The sequence below is a fragment of the Nothobranchius furzeri genome, chromosome 8, assembly GCF_043380555.1.
Source record: "Nothobranchius furzeri strain GRZ-AD chromosome 8, NfurGRZ-RIMD1, whole genome shotgun sequence".
Classification (NCBI taxonomy): Eukaryota; Metazoa; Chordata; class Actinopteri; order Cyprinodontiformes; family Nothobranchiidae; genus Nothobranchius; species Nothobranchius furzeri.
Window position 1 is genome coordinate 54,086,096 of NC_091748.1, and position 26,235 is coordinate 54,112,330.

At 42.3% G+C, this 26,235-nt stretch overlaps 2 protein-coding genes across 4 annotated transcripts in view; one reads left to right on the forward strand and one right to left on the reverse strand.

Moving 5' to 3' along the window:
• ghrhrl (growth hormone releasing hormone receptor, like) overlaps positions 1 to 26,235 on the reverse strand; it is a 64,948-nt gene that overhangs the window by 13,551 nt on the left and 25,162 nt on the right. Inside the window, exons 2-5 of the mRNA XM_054730100.2 lie at positions 12,571 to 12,676; positions 12,077 to 12,184; positions 8,486 to 8,577; positions 7,775 to 7,878 (exon numbers count right to left, since the gene is read on the reverse strand). Of these exons, the coding sequence (XP_054586075.1) occupies positions 7,775 to 7,878; positions 8,486 to 8,577; positions 12,077 to 12,184; positions 12,571 to 12,676 (410 nt within the window). The remainder of the gene's footprint in view (positions 1 to 7,774; positions 7,879 to 8,485; positions 8,578 to 12,076; positions 12,185 to 12,570; positions 12,677 to 26,235) is intronic.
• The window catches only part of xcr1a.1 (chemokine (C motif) receptor 1a, duplicate 1), a 92,638-nt gene that overhangs the window by 2,431 nt on the left and 63,972 nt on the right, over positions 1 to 26,235 (forward strand). The window lies entirely within an intron of this gene.

The window sequence follows — 26,235 nt, forward strand, 5'->3', positions numbered from 1 at the left end:
CACTTGAAGTAGGATCTCTCCCCCGGCCCGGAGGTGGTAGGCCACCCTTTTCCGGTCGAGAACCATGGTCTCAGATTTGGAGGTGCTGATCCTCATCCCAGCCGCTTCACATTCGGCCGTGAACCTACCCAGCAAGAGCTGAAGGTCAGAGTTGGATGAAGCTAGGAGGACCACATCATCCGCAAAAAGCAGAGACGAGATTCTCCTGCCACCAAACTCGACACACTCCACACCACGGCTGCGTCTAGAAATTCTGTCCATAAAAGTGATGAACAGAACCGGTGACAAAGGGCAGCCCTGGCGGAGTCCAACCCTCACTGGGAACAGGTCCGACTTACTACCGGCTATGCGGACCAAACTCACGCTCCTCTGGTAAAGGGACTGAATGGCCCTTAACAGAAAGCCACCCACCCCATACTCCTGGAGCGTCCCCCACAGGGTGCCCCTGGGGACACGGTCATAAGCCTTCTCCAAATCCACAAAGCACATGTGGATTGGTTGGGCAAACTCCCATGCCCCCTCCATCACCCTTGCAAGGGTATAGAGCTGGTCCACAGTTCCACGGCCAGGACGAAAACCACATTGCTCCTCCTCTATCTGAGATTCAACTATCGATCGGACCCTCCTCTCCAGTACCTTGGAGTAGACCTTTCCAGGGAGGCTGAGGAGTGTGATCCCCCTAAAGTTGGAACACACCCTCAGGTCACCCTTCTTAAAGATGGGGACCACCACCCCGGTCTGCCACTCCCTAGGAACTGCCCCCGATGACCACGCAATGTTGTAGAGACGTGTCAACCATGACAGCTCTACAACATCCATAGCCTTGAGATACCCAGGACGAACCTCATCTGCCCCCGGGGCTCTGCCGCTGTGTAGTTGTTTGACTACCTCAGCAACTTCTGCCCCCGAGATCGGACAGTCCATCCCCAGGCCTCCCAGCTCTGGTTCCTCCTCGGAATGTGCATTGGTGGGATTGAGGAGCTCCTCAAAGTATTCCTTCCACCGTCCGACTATAGCCTCAGTTGACGTCAGCAGCTCCCCATCCCCACTGTAAACAGTGTGAGCGAGTTGCTGCCTTCCTCTCCTGAGGCGCCGGACAGTTTGCCAGAACCTCTTTGGAGCCGATCGATAGTCTTTCTCCATGGCCTCACCAAACTCCTCCCACGCCCGAGATTTTGCCTCGGCAACTGCCACTGCTGCACCCCGCTTGGCTATCCGGTACCTGTCTGCTGCCTCCGGAGACCCACAGACCAGCCACGCCCTGTAGGCCTCCTTCTTCAGTCTGACGGCTCCCCGAACCTCTGGTGTCCACCAGCGGGTACGGGGGTTGCCACCACGACTGGCACCGGCCACCTTACGACCACAGCTAGCAACAGCCGCCTCGACAATCGCAGAGTGGAACAAGGCCCACTCGGACTCAATGTCCCCCACTGCTCTCGGGACGTGGTCAAAGCTCTGCCGGAGGTGGGAGTTGAAGACCGTCTTGACAGGTTCTTCTGCCAGGCGTTCCCAGCAGACCCTCACTATGCGTTTGGGTCTGCCAGGTCTACGCGGCATGTTCCCTTGCCATCTGATCAAACTCACCACCAGGTGGTGATCAGTTGACAGCTCTGCCCCTCTCTTCACTTGGGTGTCCAAAACATACGGCCGCAGGTCAGATGATACGAGTACAAAATCTATCATCGACCTGTGACCTAGGCTGCCCTGGTACCAAGTGTACCGGTGGGCATCCTTATGTTCGAACATGGTGTTCGTTATGGCCAAACTGCGGCTTGCACAGAAGTCCAATAACAAAACACCGCTCGAGTTCAGATTAGGTGGGCCGTTCCTCCCAATCACACCCCTCCAGGTCAAGCTGTCATTGCCCACGTGAGCATTGAAGTCCCCCAGCAGGACAATGGAGTCCCCTGATGGAGCACTATCTAGCACTCGTCCCAGGGACTCCAAAAAGGGTGGATACTCTGAACTGATATTTGGCCCATAAGCACAAACAACAGTCAGGACCCGTTCCCCGACCCGAAGGCGCAAGGAAGCTACCCTCTTGTCCCCCGGGGTAAACCCCAACACACAGGCAGAGAGTCTCGGGGCTAACAAAAAGCCAACCCCAGCCCTCCGCCTCTCACCCGGAGCAACTCCAGCAAAGTAGAGTGTCCAACCCCTCTCCAGGTCTCGGGTTCCAGAGCCAATGCAATGTGTCGAGGTGAGTCCGACTATATCTAGCCGGTACCGCTCAACCTCTGCCACAAGCTCCGGCTTCTTCCCCGCCAGCGAGGTGACGTTCCATGTCCCAAAAACTAGTTTTCTTGTCCGGGGATTGGACCGCCAAGGCTCCCGCCTTGGTCTGCCACCCGATTCACATTGCACCGGACCCTTCATGTTCCTCCTGCGGGTGGTGGGTCCACAGTTGGACGAGCCCATGTATCCGGTTCGGGCTGGGCCCGGCCGGGCCCCATGGGCGAAAGCCCGGCCACCAGGCGCTCGCTCACGGGCCCCAACCCCAGGCCTGGCTCCAGGGTGGGACCCCGGTAACCCTCCGGGCCGGGTACTCCGACTCTTCGTTTTAACCGCCATGAAAGATCCATTCCTCAGACATAAGCTACAATACTATTTGTAAACAGATGAAAGAAGGACAAAAGGATGGGTTCCCTGATGCAGAAATAATACGAGGTGTGCTCAGAATTGTAAAACCTGGCACTTTTAAGGACATGTTAATGAACAAAGATGACCTGACTGTGAGGGAGTTTAAGGGGTTTCTACAAGCACATCTCAGGGAAAAGAACAGTACCGAACTTTTCCAAGAATTGATGTGTGCTAGACAGGAGGAGAGTGAGAGTCCCCAGCAGTTCCTATATCGGGTCATAGGATTAAAACAGCGGGTCATGTTCACTTCCAAACTGTCAGACTCGGGAATAAAATACACTCCTGCTATGGTTCAAGATGTTTTTCTACACAGTGTACCAAGGGCTAGCATACAAACACAGTGACATTCGGCGAGAGTTGAAACCTTTGTTGCCATCTAGTGATGTTAGTGACGAAACCATTTTACGTCACTTAACAAGGATCACTAGTGAGAAAAGTGAAAGACACAAGAGGACGGGGTCTGCTCGCAGACATGCCACAGGTGCGCATAGTGCTCAGTTGGAACTCAACATAGTCCAGGAGTGTAATAAGGAAGGGAGCCATAGTCCCAAAACCAAGCCAGACTCGATCAAAGAACTCACAGCTAAGATAGAAGAGCTCACAAACCTGGTGGAGGCAATGAGACAACAGAGTCAGCTGCATGGGCCTGAGTCAGTTGTGCCTCCTGTCCAAAACAGAAGAAGAGATAGGAAGAAACCATATGGCTGTCCAAGCTGTGTGGAGGGAAATCGCTCTGATTGTTCACATTGTTTCTTCTGTGGGAAGGATGGTCACCGAGCTGTGGGCTGCTTACGTAAACAACAGAATCAGGGAAACACAGACCGATCGCTGCAGCGGGGCACCTAGTGATCGGATTAAAACAGCCCCAACCAGACAATTCACAAAATTTTGGGATTCAAACCAGCCATGCACTAAAACCCAACACGACGATGTTAGAAACTACACAAGCTCCTGTCTGTAAGCAAGGAGAGCTATCTCCTCAGCCTAATATTGGTTCAGTCCAGTGTGCAAAACAAGGAACGCTTGCCAAACTAATTGGAAAAAAAGCATTGATTCAGTGCAATTTCAATGGTTTGGCTGTAACTGCTCTACTTGACACTGGCGCACAAGTCAGCATTATAAGCATGGATCGGAAGAACAAGTATTTGCCTGATCTTGCCCTACACCCATTTTCAGAAATCCTTGAGGAAATGGATGAACTGAAAGTTTATGCGGTGAATGGTGACCTCATTCCATTTGATGGCTGGGTACCCATAGTGATAAATCTTCCTGGGAGCGAAGACCCCAACCTGTCTATCGGTGTTCCACTATTAATCAGCAGTTTGCCCATGGAGAGACCACTGATTGGTTTTAATGTCCTGGAACAAATAACTGAGGGAAAAAGCTATACCAACAATGGTCAAGTTACTCCACAATGCCATCTCTGTTGACCCTGAAAGAGCTGATCGAAGCACTAGTGAGCTTTATCCAAACAAAAGGACCAAGCCAGCCTCATTGTCCTCTAAGGATAGGAGGAAAATACATGGTTATTCCTGCTCAAAGAGTCACTTGGCTGAAATGTCAGCTGTCAGCGACCATGGGTTACTCTGATCATCTAGTACTGTTTGAAGCTGAAGAGGGCAGTCAGTCCTTAGAGCAGCTTGAAGTGTGCACAGGATTGTTAAACATAAAGCAAAGCACCAAGCCCTATGTAATGATCACAGTAACTAATGACATTACCTTGCCAAAAACAACATTTCTAGGCACTCTACAGCCTATTGAACGGATCTTGAATGTCGAATGTCCAAACCAACCTATTCCAGATGTGGGAGTCAATAACATTATTGCTGGCCCAACTGAGTGTACTCCACCTCTCTGGCACCCACCAGTAAACCTTGACCATTTGACAACAGAACAACAAGAGGTTGCCAGGAAAATGCTCTATGAGGAGTCCAAAACCTTTGCCAGAGATTCAAGTGACATAGGATGCATCCCAACCCAGATGGTAATCAATTTGAAGGACGAAATTCCTGTGCAGAGAGTATTATTTGACCAATCAAATGTAGTCCTTCTGATATGCGGCCAATCAGATGGTCCGTTCACGTAATACGCCCGCCCCTTACGTAGACCCTTTTGGAAAGCCACTCCCGAACATAGTTTGAGGCGCTGTTCCCTTGTTTGTCATGCTGACTCAGAGCAACACTTTGTGCTGATGTTTCTGGATTCAGCGCTGCTTTCAAACGTGAACGTGAGTCCGCTCGGTGTCATTAATCATTTTTACCAGGCTGACTCCAACATGTGCCGGTGAACCAACCCACCTTCATGTCGCTAGTGTTAGCCCCAGGCTCCGGTTAGCTTCCAGCTAAAAGGCTACAGCACTCTCCTCCCAGTCCCACCCTGCTAAAGAGGGCCTGGAAAAGTTCCCCCACACATCAAAGTGATTTTTCATTTATGAGCTTTTATAACCTTGTTAATCAGGATTGTTGATTTGCTGCTGCACATAAACTGTCAGTCAGAAGCTCTGCTAGCCGGTTATCTTAAGAGGAGCTAGTTCAATTTGTTAGCTTGTTATCAGAATCATAGTTGCAGTTTCATCATCTGAGCTGCTTTTTAAGATCTAGGTAAACTTGTTCAATTTGGGGTAAAAAAACAAACAAATGTTTTCACATGTTTTCCATGTAGTTTTTTGCCAGTTCCTCTTCTGAAAGGTAGACAATTGTTTTTTATTTTCCCTCAGAAAATCTTAATATTCTCCTAGTTTGGCCCAGCACAGTTCACTTCCCAATTACAGCAACAGCCTTATATCATAACCACATAAGTGGAGAAAATGCTCAGTAGCAATGAGAGAACTTGCTGTTGCATTTAAGTGATGTTAACTATTATTTAACATTTAAACTTATTTTCAGATATTTTTATTTATTCAAAAACCCTGGTAAGGGATGTTTTTCTGTATTTGGAGCATCAGAAAAAGTTTTATGGTGGTGGTGATGTTTTAAAGTCACTGAGAAACTGCATGCATGCAGTTTGTTGTTTTGCTGCTAATACAGTAGCAGGTGCAGCTGCATATTTTTGCAATAGAAATGTTATGTTGTAATGGAATTCATGCATTAGTTTTTGTTTGCTTTGAACCCAGAGCAGCCATCACACGCCAGACGACATCAACACTGCATTCTTTAGTATTTGTTCATTTATCGCGAGTAATATCGATATCGCAATATTAAGCACTGTTATCGAATATCGCAGGTTTTCCTAATATCGTGCAGCCCTATTAGCAAGTCAAATATTGACTCTTCTAATAAGGACATTGTCAGCTGTTCCCTGGACGTTAAAACATCAGTCTTCCCCAGTCTTCTGAACTGTATTGGAATGTTTACTTTGTGGAGTGCCTCGAGACCTAGGGCGCTCCCAAGGGCGCCCCCAAGGGCGCCCCCAAGGCCACCCCTAGAAAATTGCGACTCTTGTTGTGATTTTGCGCTGTATAAATAATAATGATAATTATTATTATTAATTGAATTGAATCGAAACTGAATTCCCCGTCGTGAGCCAAGATAGATGAGTTCATAAATGTTAAGTTACATTGTGACACAGATCTTTCAGGCTTTTCAAATCCTAGATTTTCACTGTGTATTTTCTCTTAGAAACTGAAAAACCCAGAGTGACTGATTATAATCAGAAACATTCATTAAAATTGTTTTTTTTTTTCTGAGTTCCACACATTTAATACTTTGTAGAAAAATATTCTAGACCATTTCTAGACGCTTCGTGAATGGAGAGACCAGTCATCTGCATTGCTCTGGAGTGATTCTGGCCCATTCTTCCTGTCTTGAAGATTGCCAGGGCCTCTTTTATGAACTTTGATCTTCAGTTCTCTCAATAGATCTTCTATGGGATTAAGGGAGTGGGGTTTCTCTCTCATTACTGACAGACTTCAGGTGATCTCCTTGCTTTATGCCATTTTGCACCTTGTTATCTTCATGTGTTTAATTCTTTTTCCCTGTGTCTTTTCACTTTATTACACATAACTCAATTTATGGACTGTGTATTAATGAGTAAGACTTGTTGCCAAAACAGAAGTGCGACAGCTTCTATCCACAGATAACAACTCCCAAGACATTGATTCAAACTAGAGACCACAGCAAACTTATATACAAGAGTTTAATCTGAATGAGAGTGCAGAAGCTTGCAGCTTTGGCCTTTCTGCATGGAGTTAGCATCTTCTCCCTATGCATGCATGGGTTTTCTCTGAGTACTTCAGCTTCCTTCCACAAATTTAAAAAAAATGCATGTTAGACTGATTGAAGACTTGATATTTCTGTGTGTGCGTGAGTGAGTGAGTGAGTGAGTGAGTGAGTGAGTGAGTGAGTGGTTGTTTGTCTCAGTGTGACAGTGTGATGGACTGGAGACGGGTGTCTCCGCCTCTCACCTGATCACTGCTGGAGACAGGCACCAGCTCCCTGTGACCCTTGTGAGGATGACGAGATAGATAATGGATGGATAAATGGATGCTGTAAAGAAAAATTATACAAAGTGCCAAACTATTGCAAAAATGCCAAGACAGAGTTTACACCTGAAGAGGCACAAGCCAAACACAAAAGCAGCCACCACCCCCTCCAGAGAGAGGCTGTAGTGTAGATGGAGAGTATGAGTTCAAAAGAGAAAAATGCAACTCTTGAAACACTGAATAGCTTATTTGCAGTGTTGCTATTGCAGTTTGGTTGTCCTATATGTCCTCCAGATTCCTTTAGAACTATCTCCCTTTTTCAATTGGCAATCATCTTCTTCCTGCTGCTTCTCCTCCTGTGTCTGACATTCTCCCTGACCTCTGTACTCTTCATCTGGAGTTTGTCGTTCCTCCATTTCACCTCTTAAGCTGTCTCACCTCAGTGGCTCTTCCCTCAGACATGTCATCATCAACGTTGCAGGAGATTTGATACAGTTAAAAGAAAGATGCATTTGATGGCTCTACTACTAAACTGATCTGATGGATGGTTTGGCTTCATATTCGATGCAAGGGAATGACACCAAAACCAAATTAGAAAGATGAAGACTGTTATTTAATCCATTATTTTGAGACTCATAGAAATGCATCACAATAATGATTTTGGTGAGCTGTGTGTGACAGTCTGATGAAATTCTGTACCTGCTTCATTCCTACCTGAAGAACAACAGGATGAGCACGGCGACAGCCAGCACGCCCAGAGAGATGCTGTACCCGATGGTGTAAATCAGCTTTACAGTGGCGAAGTAAGACTCTTCGGTCTAAAAGCAAGACAAGAAGGAAGTGTTTTTACATGCAAAGGCATGATTTTGAAACATCAAAGCTTCTCAAAATTCTGTCAGGCCTCAAAATGAACATAATGTCTCAAAATAAGACCAAATAACCGTCAAACTTGAGATGCAAACGCGCAGAAATGATGACTGAAATAACAGCAAGAAAGCTCCTTCTATCCTAAGCTTTCTGAACATTTGAAAGGCCGTTTACATCAAAACAAGGGCTGCTCGAGCTGCCACCAACGCCGGTGTCTTCCAGAAGCAGCATCACGATTTGTAAATAACATCATTTCAGTTATTACAATCTAAGTGACTTGTGACAGCCTTGACAGCTGAATAGATCAATGCTAGCCAGTAGGTCCACACATTTAAATTTGAAAAGGAACACATGCATCTGTTGAGACACTGAGCAGATTTCTTGTTTTTAGCCTATATGGGCTCTTGCTTCTGCAGTTTGGTCGTCATTCCATTTGTCCTCTTGTTCTCCTCTTTCACATTTGTTGCCCTGTTCTTTTCTGACATCCACTCAGACCTCTGCTCTCTTAATCTGGAGTCCGTTTAACCTCTTATTCTGTCTCGTCTCAGCGACTCTCACCTCAGGAATGTCATCTTCCACACTGCAAGCAACATGATATGGTGGGAAAGGCTTTGACCAGCCTCGGCTTGTGCAGTTTCGGCTCACTGATCCTACACATCAACAGGAAGACATCATAAAGTTAGCAATGCAGCTGAGAGTTTAGAATTTTGATCAAGAGAAGGTTGCTTCAGAGTTAAAATGTCTGTCATTCATACCATTTGATTGAATTTTGCTTTTTTCCAAGTTCTCCTTGCAGAACAGTTCGTAACTTTTCTGGTTTTTATTTTTTCTATTTTTAAAACAAGTTAAGCATTGTTTCCCCACTATAAAACTAGAGTTTTGTCTGTTCTCTGATTTAGTTTTGAGCAGCGTTGTGTTGCAAGTGAAAAGTGGCGTTACAGAAAGAAAGAGATTTTCCTACGGTTTTTAAAAATGCCGTAATAAAGCCGATATTGAAAAAAAACAGGTTTGGATCATTCCATTTACGATAATTTCCGTCCCATCTCAAAAGTCCCATTTCTTTCAAAGGTTTTGGAGAAAATAGTTCACATGCAAATCTTTGCTCACATGGACAGTAATTCATTGTTTGATGTGTTTCAGTCTGGTTTCAGACCACACCATAGTACCGAATCAGCCCTGATTAGGGTGCTAAATGACATCCTGGTGGCATCAGATGCTGGGTCTAAGGTATTACTGCTCTTGCTAGACCTTTCACCAACTTTTGATACTGTGGACCACCATGTTCTGCTGGACCGTCTTGAGACTTGGGCTGGGGTAAAGGGGGTTGCACTTGAATGGTTTTGCTCCTATCTATCTAACAGATCTATTACTGTTCAGATTGGAGATTGTTCCTCCTCTCTCCCTCTGCCTTGGGGTGTGCCTCAGGGCTCTGTTCTGGGGCCTCTCCTTTTCTCTATATATCTCCTATCACTGGGCAAAATCCTACATCGGCGCAGTCTTAACTATCACATCTATGCTGACGACTGTCAAATATACGTGGCACTAAAAAATGGAAATGTGGACTCTCGTCTTGCGACATGTCTGGCAGATGTAAAGAGCTGGCTAGCGGCCAATTAGCTCTGGCTGAATGATTTAAAGACTGAGTCCCTTGTCTTTGATACCCACAATCCTTCTGGCTCTCATTCCACTTTTGATGGTTTAAACCCTAAGAAGTGTGTAATAAGCCTCGGGGTAAAAATGGATGCCAACCTCTCAATGACTCCTCAGATCAACTCAGTGGTGAGGTCTTGTTTTTATCAGTTACGTCGCCTATCTCATTTAAGACCGATCTTAAAGAGGAAGCACTTGGAATCAGTCATCCACGCTTTCATCACCTCTCGCTTAGACTATGCTAATGCATTATTAGTTGGAACTCCTGTCTCTGCCCTGAACCAGTTGCAGGTTGTCCAAAATGCCGCTGCTAGGTTTTTAACAAACACAAGTCGACATAGCCACATTACACCAGTCCTGAAACGTCTTCACTGGCTCCCCATCACATTTGGTGTGCGTTTTAAGATATTGATGTTTGTTTTTAAAGCCCTACACCACCTAGCTCCTCCTTATCTGTCCGACCTGCTGACTCCCTATGTACCTACTCGTATGTTGAGGTCAGCTGACCGTCTACTGCTTTGCATTTCCAGATGGCCTACAAATCACGAGGTGAACGTGCGTTTGTCCATGCTGCCCCCATGCTCTGGAACTCATTGCCCATTACAGTTAAGCTGGCATCCTCTCTGTCTGTTTTTAAATCTCGTTTAAAGACCTACTTTTATGACTTGGCTTTTAGACCGTGATTCATGTTATCGTATTATGATTTTATAGTTTTTAATTGTTGTGTTTTATCTTATTGTTTTTACTTTTGTTTTAATTGATCCTGCCTGTTCAGCACTTTGGTCAGCTCTCATGCTGTCTTGTATTGTGCTATAGAAATGGTATGGTATGTTAAGATAAGCAGGGATGTGTGTTAAAGCTGCGGTCCGTAGCATGAAGTCATCACAATGAAGAGAAGATTTTGAAATCTGAATGGCTACAGCTCCTCCTCCCCTTCTGGAAGAAGCTGAAAAGCATGTTTCACACCACGTATGTGGGCACAAACAGCCTTGTAACTCTAAAGCCTCGTAATGCTGTGGCCACTTGTTTTTGATGTGTTCCTGCTCAGACACACCTGATTTTAACAGTTGAATTATCCCCTCAGCCTCCATCGGGGTTCTGCAGGAGCTAATTGCTCATTTTAATAAAATCTGTATTTAATCAGGGAAACGTCTAAAATTGGCCAGAAACCACAGGACTAGCGATTTTTGCTAATACTAAAACAAGCTAAAATAACAGTCTCATGTAATGCAAGGTTGAACACTACACTAGTCACTTAGCTCCATTGCACAAAAGATTAATTCATTTGTGTTGCCCTTCTTCCTCTTCCACAGTTAGCATGACGTTTAAAAACTGACTGCAGCTGAATACAGCTCGAGTTAGCATTCAGGCTAGGTTTGCTCGCTAAGTCGCCACACCATCAGCCCCACAGTGCATACTGGGAACTGTGGCCTTTCTCACTGGGCAGCTCTCTCTTGTGGATATATAACTCTAGGTCAACGCGGTAGGCTCTAGTAAATCATTTAATTTGCTGTAGAAGCCAGGGGAGGGACTTAGGGGAAATGTAAATTATGAAAGATTACCTACTTTAAATCATAGAACAGCGCCACATAGTCACATTTAACCATTTTTGAAGTAACTTTAAAAATATTAAACTATACCCCAGCTTTAACCTTTAATATTTTTCTCTACAAGACTCTTATTTTCTCCCACATATTAATTCATTTATTTGCTGCAGGATTGGGTTTGCAGCTAAATTAACCTCACGATGGTCTGGAAACATGTACCTGCCTCTAATCTCATTGTACAGTATACCTGGGAGACATCAGAGATAGTCTGGCCAAGGCAATAAGTACTAAAGTAAATATTTTGTTAGGATAAAACAGGTTTGTTTGGATTTAAGCTGAAAATAGTCAGAATTCTCATAGATTTTCCTAAGGACTGATTCTTATCTTTTGTGCTGCATATTCTTGTGAACATGTTAGAAGACTGACATCATGCTGCTTTCATGTCTTATCAGAGGAAATGTTCCTCCTGTGAAATGTCAGCATCTATATTTTAAACAGCAACAAGAGAGTTTTATATTAGCCTGAAAGCTTTTACAAGATGCTGCTACACCAGCCGAAACACGGGTGACTGTTCAGGCTGATCTGTTGTTCAATATTAAATTAATCAACTGAAAATAACTTTGACTTGTTTTTTTCTCAGCACTCTTATGACGCTGTCATCATAGAAACCTTCAAGCTCACTAAGAAATGATGCCTGTGAGTCATCCAATGTCAGTACAGATGTTGCACAAAAACATCTCACACGCATTTAACCTGCAGCTCTCTAAACATACATCTCTTTTGCTCATTTTCTTGAATGCTCTGCATTGCATAGCATTTTCGTAAACACGCTAGTTTATAATAAATAACTGTGAATGAACAAAATAATTAAATAAAAGCACCTGATTTCTGCCGAACGAAATTTCAGCTAGGGTTTAATTTTACATCTGGATGTGATTAGTCAGTAGCTCACCAGTGTTGTTCCTGAAAAGGGAGAAAACTGCAGGACAGCCTCTCTGGACAGTTTCCCCGGTGACTGCCTGAGGCCAGCAGGCGACAGCATCCCAGAACGGCTGACAACCTTTTAAGAGATTTACAAGGAGAAAGGTTAAACCTGTTGAGTAATAAGAGCCTAAAACACACATTTGGTGCATTAAATCAGGGAAAATCATTGCAGACAAATGGAACTAACATTTCTTTTGTTGCTAATTCACTAAATATTACTATACTATTCACTAAAATGGTATAACTATGTTGAAAATCATACTGCAACTATCCGTGATGCTTTAATCAGCTGATGAATCAAAGTGATAATGACATTCAAAGGCAACGAAAATTATATTGGGCAGCTAATGATTCTCTGTGACGTATTTAGTGTATTTATTAAGTTTAATGTATTTTTTCAACTTCAAATTGCTACTTGTGAATTTCTGAGCTGCCGGTTGTTTTGAACAAATGAAAAAACACCTTCTGAGCTTCTGTTTCCCTGCTCAGTGATGTACTGAAGGCAGTAGCGCTCCTCTCTCTCCAGCTGAAATATGTATTCACACTCAGGATGCAGACGGGATGAAGCCTGGGAACAACAAAAAACAACGTTCTTTTAAACACGTTCAAACATAAAATTTATTCTAATAAATACATGACTTCTGCAAAAAATATCAATTATACAGTGTAGTACATTAAAAATAAAGTCCACATCCTCTAAAAGGGCAGTGACTCGTGTAGCTTCCTGCTAAAACAGTGCTGTTTTGGCGAAACACACCCATTTTTGTTGGTGACATTAAACGCAGCAATCTTTCAATATAGTGCTCAGATGTGAGGGGTGTTAGGATGACTCATTAAAAGAGTTTGTCCCAGAGGACACAGAAGATTATCTTTGCTACCATCCATATTCCTCAGCTTGTTTGTTTCTTCTTGACAAATAAAAACAAGAGTAACCATGTTTGCATCTGACTGGTCGGAGAACTATTTCAGGCTGACAAAGATAAATACATTTACGTTTCTGAAAAGGCCATGGCTAGATGCCAGGTAAGATAGACTGAAGAGGGGGCATGGAAGGAATGTTTAGTTAAATGTTTAGATGCAGTGAACTTTGAAATAAATATAACTTTACATGAAGGTTTGATTTAGGGAGAGGGGTGTTTTGATCAGACTGAATGCAGTGAAACAGCGTGGACTTGAGTGCAGAAGCCTCTTGTGAACACTTGTGTTGAGTGTCTGTATAGTGAGAGGTTTCCACAACACAGATATGCAAAAGCAATGGTTCAAAGCAGCGAGATATGTATGGGACCATTTAAAAATGATTTAATTTTCCATTTTGGTCTGAAAAGTGAATCTCATGCAGAAGTGAAAACATACCTGCTTGTTTTGTTGTTTTTATCAGTCAGCAGGAAGCAGTTCCCATTTTTATCAACAGACTGTATTGAAGCGATAAGCAGGTGTGAAAACGTGCAAATCCCACTCAAGACCACCTGGCACTTATCCAAAAATATCTCTTTTTCCACTTTAAAGCTGTAAAATTTACTTTCTTCTTGCGATTTTTCAGATTTTAACATAAATTTGGATATATGAAGTTTCAACAAGCTCAAAAAACAAACAGTTAGTTTCCAATGCAAACTTTTATTTTAAAAAAGCTCAAGCCCAGAAAGGAAAAACCCACCTCCACCACTTTTATCTCTTTAGAACATTTTACCGTTTATTTTTCAGATTGTACAGATTTTTTATTTATGATTAACTATGGATACACTGATATGAAAATTTTGGCCAATATCCAATATTCAATATTAACTCATTCACTGCCATTGACTACAAAAGTCGTCATTTTTAATCCAACCGTTCACTGCCAATGGCGACTGCAGCTCCTGGTATTTCAGCTACATTTTGTTTTTAGCCCAACAGGTGTCGGCCTGCCCGTTGAAAATGCGGTATTCAGGCCACAGGGGATGGTGGGGGTCTGAGTGACATTTCATTAAGCCTGTAAAGGGTCTTTTTAGCACATACTGACTCAAGAAAAAGATTTTTTTAAAAGTTGCATTTAAGACTTGGCTATAAGAGATTTTGCTTATTTGAAATAACTTGAAACAAACTCAGACAACAATCTGAGTCTCAGGAGGTTATAAAGGTCATAGATTAGTCAGTGATAAATAACGGCATGTTTCTTTTTTACTATGATAACAAAAAGAGGTCTGATTAGGGGTTGTATCGACTAGTCAACTTCACTGCTCTGTAGTGACTTTTTATGCCTGTCATCGACTAGTCGCTGTCACGTGAAAATGACAGACAAGGTGCAGTCCTCGGAAAAGACAGCAGGTGACGAGCCCCTGTGCGTCAGATACCGACGCGCTGTGCCATTTATGCATTTTATGTATAAATGTTGGATATCTTTATATTTTGTTAAGACAGATATCTCTTTTCTTACTGGAAGAAAAAAATAGAGGAATTCTGAAGTTAAAGGACTTAAAAATGTGAATAAAAAATAAATGAGGAAATGTAAATCTACTTCATTTCATGAGTGTAAAAAATATAAAGTAGATACAAATTCAAATTAAAAAAAGAAAGGAAAGGAAAAACCATTAAAAAAACAATATACAGGAAAAAACACATCATTGTGAGGCCTATCCATTCCCAAAATGACCTAAAACCTAGAGGATATTTTAGCATTTTGTTTTCCCCACATTGTGTCATTTTTATGCAGCTATTTGTGTAGCACATCTGGTGTGAAAGAGATCTGCATCAAATCAACCACAGCAGGACGACACACAAACAGCGCCAACAAAACCATCCCTGATACTCATCTGCATACTGGTCAAACACGGTCCTTGCTTCAGGTCATTTATGTCTGTCTCCTTTTGGAAGTCCAACGAGACATGCCTGTGTGCTTCCAAAATCTTAATGAAGCAAAGCCTCTGAAGCCACGATCCTGTGGGATCACAAAATCCTGCTCTGGTGAAAGCGTGATTTCCCCGACTCACCAACGTTCTTGGAGGCATCCCAAAGGACAAGCTGCTGAGTGCTGTAAACAATTCTACTACAAAAGGATCCAACAGTTTCTCTGTAGGGGAAACAATCACATCTGCACCAGCACAGAGCCACCAGAGACAATTTAACGGTATCCCACTGAGTGTTCGCTTTGCCTTTGAACTGAGTGAGGTGTGACATTATCGGGAAGAGTGAAAACACGGGAAGTTTATTCTGCAGTTTTCCTTGAAATCTCAGTTCAGAAAACTGATTTTGATGCAGAAATAAAACAACAAACAACTTTAACATAGAATGTGCTACAACTAGTTCATCTGTTGTGCGTGTGGGTTTGTATGCGTGTGCATGCTTGTGTGTGTATGGTTGTGCATGTATGTGTGTGCATGCATGTGTGTGTGTATGTGTGTGTGTGTGTGTGTGTGTGTGTGTGAGTGTGCGCGCGCGTGCATGTGTGTGTCTTTGTGCGTGCATGTATATGTGTGTATGTATTGGTGTGTGTGTGTGTGTGTGTGTGTGTGTGTGTGTGTGTGTGTGTGTGTGTGTGTGTGTGTGTGTGTGTGTGTGTGTGTGTGTGTGTCGGCTCAGTCTTCTCGATCCCCAGTGAGTCGTGACAGATTTGCTGCTTATACTGAGCCAGGGTCATCTGGAGGTTTCTTCCTGTCAAAAGGGAGTTTTCCTCTCCATTGTTGCTGCATGCTTGCTTAGTATGAGGATTACTGTAAAGACACTGACACTAGTCAGTGACTCGATGCAACCTGCTGGGTTTTCTTGCACAGGAAACTTTTAATTAATTCCTAGGCACTCAAAGCTCTACTCCATTAGTCACTCGCACATTCACAGTCTGCCGGAGATGGTAAACTACTAAGTAGCCACAGCCACCCTGGGGCAGTCTGCAGAAGTAAGGCTGCTTTTTGTGCCATCTGACCACCACCAACAACATGGGCAAGTTGGGTGAAGTGTCTTGCACAAGGACACAACAGCAGAATACCCTGGCTGCACTCTTCTGATCACAAGGTTCTACCTCCTTAGCTACTGCTGCCTTTGAACTGAATTGAATTGAATTGAACTGAACTGAACTGAACTGAACTGAACTGAACTGAATTGAATTGAATTGAATTGAACTGAATTGAACTGAACTGAACTGAATTGAATTGAATTGAATTGAATTGCATTGAATTGAATTGAATTGAATTGGATTGAATTGAACTGAACGTCTGGTCACGTGAAATTAGCTGAAAAGTAAATCAATAAAATTAGATTCTAATGTTGTTCTTGTTAGATAGTTGTTGATGTTGAATAATGTTGAATAAAATGTTGAGAAATTCTAATCAGAAACATCATTGTGCCTCAAAATCTGCAGGATAAAACAAACATTCAGTTTTGTCCTACAGAATAACTCTGTGCAGCTTTTTTTGTCATCACACACACACACTCGCAAAAATAATGACATTCTTAGAAACAAGCCAGATTTTGTTTTTTGTGTAGAATGTACTTCAGTGGAAAATGACAGTGAGTGAATAAATATTACACTCAAAACTAGGTAGAACATAAATGTGATTACAAACCCTTGGGTTGAAAATTTTGCCCTCCATTTTTATTAGATAAATGCGAAAAACATTATGTCCCCGTCTCTTAAAGATGAGTGGAACTTTCTGCTTCCTCCTTTTTGTCCTAATTTGACTTGAATATTTTAATGTTATTGTTCAGACATGTGAGGGAGACCCCACTGATCTGCTGCAGAAACACACCCAGATAAAGGTCACTGTGTGTTTAACACCAGACAGCACGGGGCTTACTGGGTAAATACTGTATGAGTTAGTGTCTAATCTCTAATAACATAGTCAAAGTCTAAACTGTCTAATGTCTATAATTTCTATCAGTGTTGGATCATGGTGACATTTACATTCTCCCCTTCAGCTCCTCCTCTGAAGCCCTGGATGCTGTTTGTTAGTCTGAGCTGTGATTTATCACCAGTGACGGTTATAATACTCATCACTGTGAGCTGCATGCTAAAGAAGGATGGCACTTCCTCTCTGTTGGAAGTGACAGGGGTTGGGTTTAATTATTTATAAAGCCTTACATCCTTTAATGTCGAGGTTTGTCAAAACACTTCAAAGTGAGTGGAGCTGGTTTGTTTTAAGGAACCTGTTAAATTGAATTTCATGCACAATTTAGAATGCTGATTTTTCTTTTTGATGTATTTGAAATTCATTTCTGATGATGAAAGCTGCTGAACTCACAGATCATTTTGCTAAACTGTTCTTAAATGGCTCATTATTTTACTATTAATTTGTTCATAATCAATATTCTTGTTCATTGGTGTGGGTCGCTCTCAAATGTTTCTTCTAGTAAACGAGGCCACCAAGACTTTGTTTTCAGAGTCTGAGCCAATATTCAAAAAATTAGAATATGATGCAAAAGTTCATTTATGTCAGTAATCCAACTTAAACCTTGAAAGTAACCTGTATTTGTACAGCGCCTTCTTAGGGTTCTACAACCCCCCAAGGCACTTCACAACACAATCAGTCATTCACACGTTCACACGCTGGTGGGGATGAGCTATGATGTAGCTACGGCTGCTCTGGGGCACACTGGCAGAGGCGAGGCTGGCGAGCACTGGTGCCACCGGTCCCTCCAACCACCACCAGCAAACTAATATATGAGACAGACTCATTCCATGCAAAGCCAGATATTCTGAGCCTTTATTTGTTATAATTGTGACAATCACAACTTTTGAAAATCCTACATTCAAAAATCAGACAATTAGAATACCGTAAATCCTCTAATACAGGCCTGTATTCAATTAACGGCCGGGTATCATATTTTGGCCGGAGTCGGCGGAGGTGAATAATGGCCGGTCTGTTATTGTGGCCGGGTGGAATGTGGTAACAAGCAAGTATGGGGGGCGGTTGTGTCATCCGTCTCACTTTTGATTTGCCAGTGATAGACCACGAGGGTAACTTTAACCGTGCGGAGACGAAGAGGAGGCGAAAATTTGATATCAAGTTCAAAGAGAGCGTGCTGATTATGCTGCAGAACAATGGGGAGCAATAGGGGTTGTATGAACTAGTCGACTTCACTATAGTGACCTTTTATGCCTGTCATCGACTAGTCGCTGTCACGTGATAATGACCGGCAAGATGCAGCTCTCGGAAAAGACAGCAGCCTGCTGTCAGCAGGTGACAAGCTCATGCGCTCGGGGGGGCAACGTGCTGTGCCAGAGCGTCGGTACTGACACGCGATCGTTCATGTTGGCTCATTTCCTTTAATGTTTTCTGTCTTTTATTTGTGCCTGATGTGTTTCGCTGCAGTGGAGCGGGGTGCATCACCTTGTCATCCGGTGACGCACCGATCACTGATGCGGCCGCCAAGCAGCGAGCACTCCGCTGTTTTTGCGGTCGGTAGATCTGCGTCCTGAGCACGGCCACAGTAACATTATCAAATCAGGTGTCGCCACCTCAAAAACTAATTTAACACGCGATTGTTCATGTCGGTTCATTTCCTTTAATGTTTTCTGTCTTTTATTTGCGCCTGATGCGTTTCGCTGTGGAGCGGGGCGCATCACCTTGTCCTCCGGTGACGCACCGATCACTGATGCGGCCACCAAGCAGCGAGCACTCCGCTGTTTTTGCGGTCGGTAGATCTTTTAGAACTGCAGTTCAAAGGTAACTCATAAGGTGAATATATATGAACCCAGGTAGCAGTTTTTCTTTAGGATTGAGAGGAGATGCAGGAAGATAATAAACAGAGACAGGACAGAAAATTAGTCAAATAAAAACAAGTTAGTTTTTGTACCTGGTGGTTGCAACAAACAGACACCACTGAAGGTAATCAGAAGTGAGGAACAGAAAATGAAATAATTATTTTAATGTTTAGAGCAGCAGGAACTCCAAGAGGCTGCAGGCGCATCAGTGAGTTTGCGGCCGCTGCGCAGGGGGAGGGGGGAAATGGCTGAAGCAGAAACTACCGTTGTTAAAAGAAATGTGTTTAACTTTGAAAATGTGGGCGCAATTTTAATTGTCAAAAACTCCAGCGAACCATTAGTTCATTTTGCTCAAATAGAAATAGAGGCCTGCCTCTAATTCTGGCCCTCCTTCCAATAAAGGCCTGGAGCTTGATGAGCTTGAGTCAACTACAAGCCCGGGCCTGTATTAGAGGATTTATGGTATATTGATATTCTTGGCTAAATGATAAATGACCTGTATTTGTATTGCACCTTCTTCAAGTTCTACAACCCCCCAAGGCGCTTCAGTCACACAATCAGTCATCCGTACACACACACACACACACACACACACACACACACACACACACACACACACACACACACACACACTGGCTACAATGTAGCCACAGCTGCCCTCGGGTACAATTATGGAAGCAAGACTGACGAACGCTGGCGCAACCGGTTCCTCTGATCACCACCAGCGGGCAAAGCAGGTCAAGTGTCTTGCCCAGGGGCACAACTGCAGCACTCTCTGGTGGGAGCCAGGATCTAACCTATGTAGTGAAATATAGATCGTATATTTATACTCTGTAATTGGATCTAGATATTATAATCAGAAGCGGTTGTTTTTATCATCAGGGAGTTTACTTAAACACTTTGTATTGACTGAGAGACAAGAAAAGAGAGAGTTGGGATCGTTGAAGAATCTTTAATTTCTATAATTATAAATTCTTACAATCTACCAGGACTCACTCTGTGATGGATGCATATGGATTGGAATGTTATCATGTTGGTGTGTGTGTGTGTGTGTGTTCAGAATCTCTAGGCTGACGTGGCGGATCTGGTTGTTATGACTAGGAACCACGAGGCTTTAGAAGCTGATGACATGAACAGCCATTTTGCCGTGACTACGTACCGTCTGGAGCCTCCCGTGTTAGATCAGGAAATGCCAGGTCCTCGGACCTTCAGATGTACTGGAGCTGGTAGAACAGCGGTCACAGCATGACAAAGCCCGTCTGCGGATCGACTCCCAGTAGTAGCGGCAGGCGTCAGCGAGTTCAGCTCTTATTTTGAAGGGACATCGTCTTGTTGTTCAAACGACAGAAATCTCCAGCTTGACAGTTCTCAGCTTAAAGTAGGAAAGTGCAGCTGGCCAGCCTGCACCTTTCTTAGTGATGACAATGGAACTCCTTAGGAACTCAGATTGAACAGAGCTGAGGGGAAAATGGAACTGAGGATAAAATGGCGTTGCCTTGTTTTATATCCCCTAGTTGTTTATAAATCTTAGTAAACCGGATTGGACAACTTCATTAAACAACCAAGATTCTGCCCTACGACAGACGAAAGTTCTGATTGGCTGAGAACAATGTGTCATGCGTTTCTATGTTAATGTAGATCAGTCTGTCTGGTGCAGTCCCATTTATTCATTAAACACATAACTCATGACATCTTTATTTCACAGATCATTCACCTGATATTTATTGATCAACATATGTTTCGATTAGCTTTATCACAAATAAAGTACTTTGATTAATTAAAAGCGTTCTTCTTTTCTCCTTCTGGCTCTTCTCCTGGAATGTAAACATTCTGAAACCAGCACCCGACCTTGGCGATTCCTACACGTTGTTACTGTGTAGAGGGGCAGCTGTTAAGGGCAGACGATTAGAATATTCATAACGCTACACCTACAACCTTCTGATTACTGAATTTGCTCTATCTCCTGAGCTACTGCTGCCCCAAACTAATGAATCCTAAACACCTGCAAAGGCTTCCTGAGCCTTTAGATTGTCTCTCAGTCTAATTACTGAATCATTTTCAGTATTTTCACCTGTAAAATGCTTAAAGCTGCAACACTATGGAGATTTTTTTATGTTTGCAATCAAGATTCAAGATCAGTTTATTGTCATTGCACAGGTGTACAACAAAATTGACTTTGCACTCACTAAAGACAGCTCACATAAGAGGTAAAATAAAATAACAAGCCTAAAATTGATATCACGCATGCAGTCTCTAACTCCCCCCCCCCCACCCCCCACCCACCCACCCATCACACCACCACCACCACACACACATATTTTGCACACGCAGTCAGTTTAAGGCAAGGCAAGGCAGCTTAATTTATATGACACATATCAAAAAATGGGGCAATTCAAAGTGCTTTACAACTGGCGTTAAATGGCATAACAATAAACAGGAGAACACAAGTTAAAAATATACACAGAAAAAATGATAGTTTAGAGCTAAACAGAAAAGACAGAATTAAGGTTGAGCAATTACATCACAGATTACAGTGGAGACGATGCAGCATAAGAAACAGTTCATTCAAAGGCTGATGAGTACATTAGGGCTTTAAGTTTTGTTTTGAACAACACTAGAGTATGTATTTGTATTTTATTTGATCTCCATTAGCTGTAACAAGTACAGCTACTCTTCCTTGAGTCAATCCAACATGCTGCTCACAAAACTATACTTTCACCAGTTTCCACCACCAAGTGATACAATTAAAAATTATAAACTCTCTCTCTCTCTCTCACACACACACACACACACACACACACACACACACACACACACACACACACACACACACCTACAAAGGACCTAATATATCTAATATATAATAAATACATAAAGGTAAACTAATAATAGCATTAGCATTACAATTGAGCTAATCCAATTAGTACACAAAAAGATGTTTTTCCAAAAGAGCTTTAAAATGGTATTTACTGTTTTCATAAATAATGTCACTTGGCATAGTGTTCCAGCCAGACATAGCTGTTACAGTACATTTTCCATAGTTGGTTCTCACTTTGGGCAGTTTAAATCTGCCCTCCATGGCATGTCTAGTTCCATAATGGTGATTATCCGAACTAAAATTCAACTCTTTATACAACACATTCGGCAGATTTGTTGTAATCATTTTTCTGGTCAAATTCATTAAAGAAGCCTTAAGCCATGACAGTGTATTATGTATCCAGTTTACATTAGTTCTAATTGAGCACCTAAGTGCACAACGAGCTGCTCTATTTTGGACTATTTGAAGAACTTTTACAGTTTTAACAGCAGCAGATGACCAAATTTCAGAGCAGTAATCTAGTTGTGATAATACAAGTGTTTTTATAGCATCTGCAATTATGCTGGAAGACATCATATGACAACACCTTTTAACCATTGACAGGCCTTTCCCCATTCTACTGGCAACCATAGTGATATGCTTAGCCCAAGACAGTTCATTGTCAATTTCAACACCAAAGAGTCTGGTCTGTCGCACCTGTTCAACAGTTAAACCCTTAACAAGATCCAGTTTGGGTTCATCCCGCAGCATGTGTTTAGTTCCAAAGACAATACATTTTGTCTTGCCAGTATTTAAAACTAGCTTGTTATTAGTGACCCACTAAAATACTAATTCTACTTCTTCCCTTAAAGCAATTTGAAGGTCTTCGATCGTACTTTCTAAAGAATTAATGGTTGAGTTATCGGCATACATTGCTATCTTTGACTCTTGTAACACCAGTAGCAGGTCATTTGTGTATATAGAAAACAGGAGTGGCCCTAGGCAGCTTCCTTGATGTACACCGCAGCGTACCATTTTTACCCCAGAGAAGCTTCCATTAAAATTCTTCAGCCACAGTAATGCTGCTGGACCGAACCCATAACATTGCATTTTACTCAGCAGCATGTTATGATCTATGACATCAAAAGCTGAACTGAAATCTAATAGTACAGCTCCTGCTAACCTTTTGTTGTCCAATGCTGTCAACCAATCATTTGTCATCTGAGCTGTAGCAGTGGCCTTCGAGTGTCCTGCTCTGTATGCATGTTGGAAATCTGTGTTAAAATTGTTATTGAAAGAATATTTTTGGATTTGTTCATATACAATTCTCTCCATAATTTTACTCAGAGCAGGTAACAAACTAATGGGTCTACTGTTAGAGCCACAGAATGGAGCAGTAACATTTTTTGGTAACGGCACGATTTTTGCTGTTTTCCAAGCCTGTGGATAGACCCCCTCTCCTTGAGACTTAGGCCTAGTCCACACGTAGCCGTTTTTTTAAAACGAATATCCGCCCCTCCAAAAACTTGCATCCACACCACCGCGTTTTAAAAACAAACTCTGTCCACACGTACCAGGATAAATACGTTGTTAAGGACATGCCAGACCTGTAGGCGGCAGGACTTCCCCTGTTCTTAACCTCGTCCTTCGTCTGTGGTCTTCTGCAAGGAGCAGTAATTCCGCTTGCAAAAACAAACAAGCAAAAAGTGCTTGGACAATTGATAAAGCGAGCGCAGCTCTGAGGGCATCCATGCTGTCGGCTAGTGTAAACACAGGTCGCACACGTGATGTCAGCATTTTTTTGTCGCGGAAAGTGACGTTGCGGACCTTAAAACTCTGGTTTTGTCCGTCCACACGCAGACACTCAAAACGGAGAAAACGCAGATCTTCACTTTAGCCGGAGTTTTAAAAAAGATCCATTTTCGTGTGAAAAAACTCAGTTTTCGTGTGGATGACAGGCCAAAACGTAGAAAAATATCTACGTTTTGGCAGATCCCCGGCTACGTGTGGACAGGGCCTTAAATTTAGAATGTGAGCAATAGGACCAGCAACTAAGTTTGCAACAAGCTTCAGTAATTTTGGGTCAATATTGTAAACACCAGATGGTTTTTCTTTGCATTCTGATAGTAATTTTTCTACTTGGCCTACAGTAACTTCAATAAATTCAAACTTACAGTTCTTTCCTGCCATAATATTGTTCCTTATTAAATATTCTGCTTTTGAGTTATCAGTTTGCCCCATACCACTCCTTAGTTGATCAATTTTATTACAAAAATAATTGTTTAAATGATTAGCTATGTCCAGTGGCTTTGTTATAAAGGAATTCCCTGATTCAATAAATGATGGAGTTGATTTAAAACTTCTTCCCATCATATTATTTAGGATTCTCCATAATTTCTTGTTATATTTTTCATTTATGATCTGATTTTTAAAATACAATTTTGGTTTCTTTTTATTTAGTTTAGTCACATCATTTCTCAATTTTCTGTATATCTGCCAATCTGATTCATAATTCGAATAAGTTGCCACTTTTTTAGCTTCATCTCGTTGTCCCATGCAGTCTTTAAGTTCTGCATCGATCCAACCAGCTCTTACAGTTTTTACCATTCTCTTTTTTAGAGGGGTGTGTTTATCACTTACTTGTGACAATATTTTGTTTGAAGCTTCTACTGCATCATCTAAATTATTAGACAACATTACATCGTCCCAGCAAATATTACGAACATCCTCTATAAAACTACCTTCACTAAAATATTTGTATGATCTTTTAACAATTATTTTAGGTCCGCCTTTTGGAACTTTTGTTTTTCTCGCCATTCCTATAAGATTATGGCCACTGCAGCCAACTGAGATGGATATAGCTGAAGTACAAAGATCACTAGAATTTGTAAAAATATGGTCAATCAAAGTAGATGTTTTAGTTCCATCAGTTCTACGACATATCCGAGTTGGTTTAGTCACAAGCTGTGTTAGACCATATGCCCCAGTCATAATTTGCAATTTTTTTTCTCAAAAGGACACTGCAGGGAGTTCCAGTCTATATTTAAGTCTCCCACAAAACAGACTTCATTTTGACAATCACATACATTGTCCAACATGGTACATAGATCATCGAGGTAAGTAAAATCTGCATTGGGTGGGCAGTAACAACAGCAAACCAGCTTTAAATATGGAATGTGGACTTGAAGCCATACTGCTTCAATATTAGGCGACATTAAATCCATTCTTGTTTTTACTGGTATTTGCTCCTGTATATAAATGGCAACTCTGCCTCCCCTTGCATTTCTGTTTTTCCTATATATGCTGTACCCTTGTATATGTAATGAGGAGTCTTCGAATGTAGAATCCAGATGAGTCTCAGAAATTCCTAGTATATGGAAATTACCTTCTAATATTTGCAATATCAATTGGTTTATTTCTAAGACTACGAATATTTAAATGTGCCTTCTTAGGTAGCTTAGTGTAAATCACCATTCTTAATTCCAGCTATGATAATGCAATTTATGACTTAAACCAACATAAAGCTGTAATTTCTACCTTTGTATTCATGATCATTTCTTGGTCCCAACTCAAATGCATTACATATAAAAACAGCATACACACACACACACACACACTTTCCATTCACACTCTCAGTGTCAGTAATCATTTGAGAAACTGATGTAGTAACATTCCCCTTTCAGTCCTGCTAAAAAAGGAAATATTCTTGAGTCCATGGTAATGGATTTAATAAATTCCCTCTATCTCACAATACAAACATCCATCAATCACTGTCCCAGTCCTTCTGTAGTAGTGTTCTGTTCATGTGGTCACATGACATTCTCAGCCAATCGGCACGTTCCCAACTTCAACACGTGACCAGCAATTTGCGACCAAAACACAAGTTCCTATAACACTACATCTTACCAGAAATTATCAATGGTTGGGATTTTATGAATGAACATGGGAACCGTAGGTAGCTGACAATTGGGCCATTCCCATCTGTACCGGGTCGGCCCGGGCCGGGTAGCCCCAGTTGGCCCCAGCCTGGCCCGGTTGATTCCACACATCCTTGTCTTAAGCCCATGTGGGCTGATTCTACCCACCAATCAGAGGCTTGCTCTAATGTGTAAGGTTATGAAGTTCATTATTTTCAGCTCCACACAGCTGCCCCTGTACACAGTAACACCCGTGTAGAAACGCCTAGGTCGGGTGTTCCTCAGACTATTTACATTCCAGGAGAAGAGACAGAAGAACAGAAGAAGAACGCTTTTACTTAATCAAAGTACTTTATTTGTGATTAAAAAAAATTAAGCAAAACATATGTTGATCAATAATTAATCAAGTGAATGGTCTGTGGAATAAAGATGTCATGATTTATGTGTTTAATGAAAGCAGGACTATTGCAGACAGACTGACCCTCATCTCCATAGAAACGCATGACACATTGTTCCAACCAATCAGAGCTTTCGGCTGCCGCAGGAGAATCTGGCTTGTTGACTTGGAGTGTCCAATCCGCTTTACTAAAACTTATCAACAATTCAGAGATATAAAACAAGGCAACGCCATTTTAAGCTCAGTTCCATTTTGACTTCAGTTCTATTCACCGTCATCCCAAAGAAAAGCACAGCCTGGCCAGATGTGTTTTCTTCTTTAAACTAAGAACTGTGAAGTTGGA